The sequence below is a fragment of the Pyrus communis genome, chromosome 5 (genome assembly GCF_963583255.1).
Source record: "Pyrus communis chromosome 5, drPyrComm1.1, whole genome shotgun sequence".
Taxonomy (NCBI): domain Eukaryota; kingdom Viridiplantae; phylum Streptophyta; class Magnoliopsida; order Rosales; family Rosaceae; genus Pyrus; species Pyrus communis.
Window position 1 is genome coordinate 20,114,217 of NC_084807.1, and position 7,427 is coordinate 20,121,643.

The 7,427-nt window shown below is 35.9% G+C and overlaps 1 protein-coding gene across 2 annotated transcripts; it reads left to right on the forward strand.

Moving 5' to 3' along the window:
* The first annotated feature begins 477 nt into the window (after positions 1–477).
* LOC137734670 (metal tolerance protein 1-like) lies at positions 478–3,723 on the forward strand. 2 transcript variants are annotated; one of them, XM_068473931.1, is made up of 2 exons: positions 478–708; positions 2,264–3,723. In XM_068473931.1, the coding sequence occupies exon 2, from the start codon at positions 2,264–2,266 to the stop codon at positions 3,491–3,493; it is 1,230 nt and encodes a 409-aa protein (XP_068330032.1). In that variant the 5' UTR covers positions 478–708; the 3' UTR covers positions 3,494–3,723. The 2 variants fall into 2 exon arrangements, with proteins under 2 accessions (XP_068330032.1, XP_068330033.1); XM_068473932.1 differs by having other exon boundaries at positions 478–688.
* Positions 3,724–7,427: the final 3,704 nt, after the last annotated feature.

The following is a 7,427-nucleotide window of genomic DNA, read 5'->3' on the forward strand; positions in this document are numbered from 1 at the left end:
TTTTTTGTATTCACGAAGATGGACCGTTAACCGACGGAAAATCCATTACTCGGTGGGTATGGTTATGGATAATATCCAATGGTTAATTGACGGTTATGAATATGGTTAATTTTCATGATTATGAAGATGAATATAGTATTTTCATTCCAAAACTGAACGGTTGCCATTCCTAAATCCAATATATTTTCATATTATACAAAATATTCATCCGGGCAACCCACTATCTTCGGAACACCAATCTAATACATTAAAATAAAAATTCTATGAATTTTCAAATAAAAATAAGTAGAATATTCTAAATGAATTATCTGTCCGTTGTGTGACATGAACAGTGTGGACAAATCTTGCCGCACCCTCGAGAAACTGAGACCCACGCGGGGTCACCTCATGACTACAGTACTACTCCAATACAGCGTTCGACTCAAGTTTTTTATTTGCTCTCTCTCTCTCTCTCTCTCTCTCTCTCTCTCTCCTTTCTTTCCTTGTAGTTGCACAGAGACTACTAGTCTTCCGGTCCTCTTGAACATCCGGTGAAGGCTATAATTGTACCCTATAAAGTTGTTCTTCCATTCGTGGCAAAGACTCCCCAACTCCCAAAACTTTCCAAAGATAAAAAGGCTCTCACCACTGCTACTGCCAGTAATATCTGAACTTGAGAGAGAGAGAGACCCTTTGCTATAGGAATGCCGTAAGTGCCTAAACTCAAAGGTAGATTCTTTTCAAGTCCTTAATTCTATTTATATATATTCTTAACTTTCCTGTGAATCTGTTTTTTATATTTATCAAGTAATAAACTTTTTCTTGTATCAATTGTTCCTCTTGGAATTGGAAGATAGAGATTATGCGATATATGTTTGAAATGGTTTGATGGTGTGATAGGGTTTTTTCACCAAAGATAGTTAATGGGGTTCTTCTATTTCCTTATCTGCTGTGTTGTATGTGAAATTCTGAAATGATAGCATTTGTTGATGTGTCTTTTGGGTTGTGATTTCCATAACTTACTTTGATGTTGTTGGTGCGATTTGTCTAAGCCTTTGATAATCTGAATGTTTGGACTATTAGAATTCCTGTTTGCAGTACATCTGCAGCAACAACTTTGTCAATTTGATGAATAAATTAGGTCATATAGTTTGTTTTTGGTTCCTATTTGGAAGCTACGAAAACCTCCTGGCAACCGGCCTAGACAATCTAAGGCGATTTTGAAACCTGCTCCTGCAGATGTTAGTTTGGCTAAATTGAATTCCTGTCATTTGATGGATCATGAGTTTTCTGCTCCATACTATACTATGAAAATGCAACTACAGCTGCTAAATTTGAGTCCAGCTGAGCTTCACTGGTTTATTGAATTGTGCTGGGTCTGTGAGAAATTGGGATTTGGGATGAGATGCCATCTTTTTTCTTTCCATTGTTTTTTCAATTTTTTTATGTAGAAATTTAGAGGAAGATATGGTTTCAGAAGTTACTATGAGTTCGAAATTTTATAACCATGATCCTCAGAGAATTGTGTTGGCAAGCTTTGATGCCTTCTAAGTTGCTAAGGAAATTAGATACTAGACAGTGTGACCACTACTGAAGAAATGAAAACCATGGCGGAAACCATGTTTTTGCTTTCAGGAATCTCATAAACATTTTCACCTAGGAAGTTTAACATGCTTATGCTCTGTTTTGAAAAATAGGGATATTGATAAAGATATAGTTTGTAGTTTTTGGGGTTAATGAGGTTGCAGAAATCTGCCTACATAAAGGATGCATTGTGTCCAGCAAAGAACGTTTTGTTTTCTATAGGATGTCTCATTAGGTAGGAACTCCAATGGTTGAATGTTGAAGCCTATAAATTGTAGTGGCTGCAAACGATGCAAGTCAAAGCTAGAAAAATGATAGAAGAATTCTTTGAAAAAATTTCTTACCTTGTTTAGAATCATTCCTTTTATGTCTTTCACTGGTTTTTTCAATAGATTGTGTTATTCTTGTTAGATAACTTTATCGCAATACCGTGTTCGAAAGAGATTGGAGGTCACAGGCAAGTGTAATAATTATTTACAGATTTAAGGATACACTTCATTTGGTCTGTGCTAATCAATGAACTTCTTTGTTGGCTCATGAAAGTGAAGTAATGGAATATGGTTCATGAAAGTGAAGTAATGGAATCATATTGCGTTTTTTTCTTTGTCCAATTTCAGAACATTTTTTTCCGTGCTATTTTGCATACTGACTGCACTAAGCATTCACGCATATTACTTGTGTTATTTTTGTGGATTTTCAGATGGAAGCACAAAATACTCAACATGCACAGGTTATTGAGATCCATCAAGATGTTCATGATGGTGAGACAAGTAATGGTGGGAGTAAGATTTGTGGGGAAGCACCATGTGGACTCGCGGATGTTGGATCCAACTCTAAAGATGCCAAAGAACGATCAGCTTCCATGCGCAAACTCTTAATAGCAGTGGTACTGTGTGTTCTGTTCATGGCTGTTGAGGTAGTTGGTGGCATTGAAGCCAATAGTTTAGCAATATTGACAGATGCAGCACATTTGCTTTCGGACGTTGCAGCATTTGCCATCTCCTTGTTCTCTCTGTGGGCGGCTAGCTGGGAAGCCACTCCCCGCCAGTCTTACGGCTTTTTTAGGATTGAAATTCTCGGTGCCCTGGTATCCATCCAACTCATATGGTTGCTTGCAGGGATATTGGTATATGAAGCCATAGTTAGAATGATACATAACACAAGCGAGGTGAATGGATTTCTAATGTTTCTCGTTGCCGCATTTGGTCTAGTGGTTAATATAGTTATGGCCATACTATTAGGTCATGATCATGGACATGGACATGGACATGATGGACATGATCACGGTGGTCATAGTCATGGAATGACTGTTTCTTCTCATCATGATCATGACGATCATGCTCTCGAGAAACACTTGCATGATCATGATCATGAGGAGCGCTCACATGATGATGAGCACCTTCATGAAGATGATCATAAACACCATCACGCCGACAAAGATCATGCTGAGCCACTGTTGGATAAGCCAAAAGATGGACAAGGAGAGAAGAAGCAACGGAACATAAATCTACAGGGAGCTTATCTCCATGTGCTTGGAGACTCCATTCAAAGTATCGGGGTAATGATTGGAGGGGCAATCATATGGGTCAAGCCGGAGTGGAAGATAGTCGATTTAATCTGCACCCTAATCTTTTCAGTCATTGTTTTGGGGACAACTATCAATATGATGCGGAACATTCTTGATGTCCTGATGGAGAGCACTCCGAGAGAGATTGATGCGTCGAAACTTGAAACAGGACTGTTGGAGATGGACGAAGTGGTAGCTGTCCACGAGCTACATATATGGGCTATCACAGTAGGGAAAATCCTGCTGGCTTGCCATGTGAAAGTTAGACCAGAAGCAAATGCAGACATGGTGCTGGACAACGTAGTAGCTTATATCAGAAGGGAGTATAACATCAGCCATGTCACGATACAAATCGAGCGTTAGCGGGCTTTCTAAAAGGTAAGATGATGTAGGAGGAAGAACTGATTATGTATATGGCCGGATATACTCTTCTTAAAATGGTTTAAATTTTTAACATCAAGATTGTGGTATTTAGGCAGGACATTGCTTTCAGTTCCTCCCTTTTATTTAGAAAGATGTATGTTTGGTGCTAAGCAGTTTATAGTTTTTGGATTGACGGTGTAGATTCAATAAATGGTTTGGTTTCTTGAGCATTTCCTTGAGCCTTCACTGTCACAAGCATTACATTTGAGTAATGGATTCTCTTGCAATTGGAAAATTTTTGGAATAAGTAAATAACGCATATTAATATTTAATGTGTTCAACAGTTGGGTTGATCAGTGACAATTTGCATAGCATTGGAATATATAGATTGAGCAAGTGGCTCTTTATCATAGTGGTAAAAATATGTTGAGCTCTTGCATAATGACGTAGGTTTAAACTCAGTCGGTGGCTAATCTAACATTTAATTAACATCTATTGTTTGTCAAAAAAAAATAATATATATATATATACACACACACTGCAATATAAATTCCATGATCATATTGTATGTGTCCAAACCCTAAATGGAAGACCAACTAGCTTTTCGTTTAGTAGTACTTTTTTATGTTGAAGAGTATCCTAACTAGCTCGTAGTTTAGTAGTATCTCTCTCTGACTTTGGAAATATATCCCACGGTCGAATTTTTCATCCCATATTCATGAAAAAGAAAACCGCTGAACGGAAGAATAAACACAGATGAGCCTCGATGAGAAACTTGAGGGTTCCTAAATGGGTCCAATAGACACATGTAAGACCCACATCAAAACAAAGGGCTTGAAGAGAGTTTTTGTAAGAGAAGTAGGGCTCATAAAAAGAAAACCAAGGGTTCAATTTTTGCTTGACTTCTTCCCTTGCTTAAAAACTTTTTTTTTTTTCAAAAGATTAATTTTCATTTTTTATTATTGGCCACTGATTATAAATCAAGCTATTTTTAGTGATCAAATTTTAATTGGGTCACTAAAATTAGGTAATTAAAGGTTAATAGCTGAGCTTAGTGACCTGTTAGCAAAATGGCACTAGATTCATAATATTATTAACTTTTTTTCTTATGGTCACTAATAAATTGGTCACTGCAAGCCTGTTTAGGGGTGGGCATAAAAACCGCTAAACCGGAAACCGAATCAAACCGTAACAAAAAAAGCTGTAAAAAATCACATTGACCAAAAAGTCAAAACTGGAACAAAAATCGAACCGAACTGTTTCAAACAGTTCCGATTCTGGTTTGGAAATATTAATAATTGGACTGAACCGCTTTTAATATAAATTATTGTTTTATTATTATTTTTATATAAATAAGACATTTTCCAAGAAGACCATGTGCATAAGCCCAATATTTTTCTTCACTTCTCTCCCCCTCCTTTGTTGTTTTATCACTTTTCTCCCCCTACATTATTTTTCTCCATTCTTTTCCAGTATGTTATGCATTATGTACATTTTAGTTTTAATTTAAGATTTACACTTTGGTCTTGATATGAGCCTTTCTATCTTTTGATTTATATTTATTTGCACACTTTCTATCTTCCGGTCACAAATCTTGTAGATCTAGTAGTAGAAACTCAAATTTACTTGAATTTGTGGTTGAAATATGTGTTTGGTATTAGAAGTAGAATTTTAGAAAGAAAAAAAACATACCATAAACCGACATGAACCGAACTGAAACCGTCATGAACCGAACCGTACGGTTTTAATAATAAATTTAAACGGAACCGCACCGAACTGAACTGTTGAAATTTTCCGGTTCTGGTTCCATTTTGAGGGTGGAACCGGGCCGAACCGGACTGTGCCCACCCCTAAGCCTGTTTTCTTGTAATTGTAGACTGATATGTTTGTGATCAAGCCCTTTAAGAGTATAGATCTTCAATTTTCTTTTAAAATGAGGATGTTGTGGGACTCGCTACACGTCAAACTTAAACCATTTGAACCGTCTATTTTATAAGTCTCGATTCATAGATCATCTTTACAAAAATTTAATTCAATCCGAAATCAGTTCTTCATTTTATTTTCACGATGAAATTTCAATGTTTCTTATAACATAGTATTTGTCAATTTCGTTGAACTCAATTAGATGACTCAAATATTTCCGATTTGACTAATATTTTGCAAAGATAATCTATGAGATAGAACTTAAAAAAATAAACAGTTCAAATCGTTGAAATTTAATGTTATGTAATGTGAGCCTCACAATTAGTCCTTGTTTTCTTTTAAAAATAACAGGAATCTCCTCTTAAAAGGACATTGTGATATATATGAAAGCATGCAGTTGCACAGTACATTGATTTGGAATTTTGGAAGTATGGTTAATTGCAAAAAAGAAAGGGGCCAAAACCTGCCGATCAGAAGCTTGACCTTGTAAGTTGTAAGTGATGGGGATAAGGTTTCCGACTTCCAAGTATTATGGTTCAGGAGACTCTTCAACCAGTTTCTGAAGTCCTGATGAGATAATGCTTCTTTTTTCTTTTTCTTTTTTTTTTTTCTCCTTCAGTTAATAATTTTTAATGTGCTGCTACTTCTCAATGTGTTTTAATATGCATGTATATTTGATTCAGGAATACCAAGCATGAAACAGCCAAAATTAAATAAATAAATTATGCTATTTTTCAGGAGTTCGACCACGCATGCATGCTTCTGGCTGTGTGGTTGAAGATCTGCAGCACTAAACTAATGTGAGGAGAATAGAGGCAGTGTGGGTTGGATAAGATATAATTTATCTTACGAAAATAGGGGCTTTGTGGAATGAATTTGTCATTTTCTTCATATGTACACATCAATATCTCTTTGAAGATGTAACAACACATGAGGACAGGCATAATATTCTAAAGATATATACTAGCATCATAAGACAATGATTCTATTGGAATATACCAATATATAGCTTAGATCAATTGGCCTAACACTTTATCAATCAATTTTAGACTCATAAACAATGCTCTAATTACAAATACAAATGACGTTGAAGTTTGATAATCGATCTTGCACACTCAAATACTTAGTATCTTGATCAAGTTCAAAATTTTAATATGTATTGTTTCCTAGTCGTTGAGGTAACAAATTAACAATGCATGAGATTAACTCTGCTACTATTTCTCACGACTTCCGTTAAAGATCTTAGTATACACTTATCCTATTAAAAAAAGAAATAGAAAGTTTGAGAATGGATGAATGTATAAAGAAGTCGTCCGTGACCTTTCCCCAATAAAAATAAAATCTAGCTAGGAGAATAAAAATGAAGATTACAAAAAGAGATCAATCGCCTTATAGGACAGAGTACGTACGTTTGCTTAGTGAAGAGGTGATAGCGTGAATGGTCTGAAAACAACTCAAAGAACGAAAAAGATAAGATGTGGCCTTATATTTCATATACTTATCAATATCATTTGTTAGGATTTTTCATCAGCAAATGGAAGAGAGAGGCAGTTGGGCTGTAGTGTGCCTTGGCAGTCAGGTAATGCTGGTACAGAAACTGGAAAAGAAGTATGCATGCATGCATACATGTGAGTGACTGATTTGAAGTTGTAAGGGACCTAATGGCTAGCTAGCCAGCGATTAATTAAGCCATGTCTGTTTATACGAAGACACATTTTGGAATATATTTAGAAAACCTGAGGGCTATGACAGATTTCTCAATCGCTGTGATAGGTACCTCAATCATTATGTACCACAAGCTACAAGCAATAATACGTCTGAGATGGAGCTTTCTATCGAACAAACAAAGGCAACAGTCAGGGGAGCCTAGTAGTGCAAAACTGTCTCGAACAAAAAGTAGGTTTTTGATTTATTGGTATTTTTCTTCTCAATGCACAAAGGTTCCGCAATTTGAAAAGAAAACTGTGTGGATGAAAAAATTAAAACACAGAGCAACATTTTTCTTAAAAAA

Bases quoted from the DNA above. Each gene is read 5' to 3' on its own strand.
- LOC137734670 (XM_068473931.1), top strand. From the start codon at position 2,264: ATGGAAGCACAAAATACTCAACATGCACAGGTTATTGAGATCCATCAA.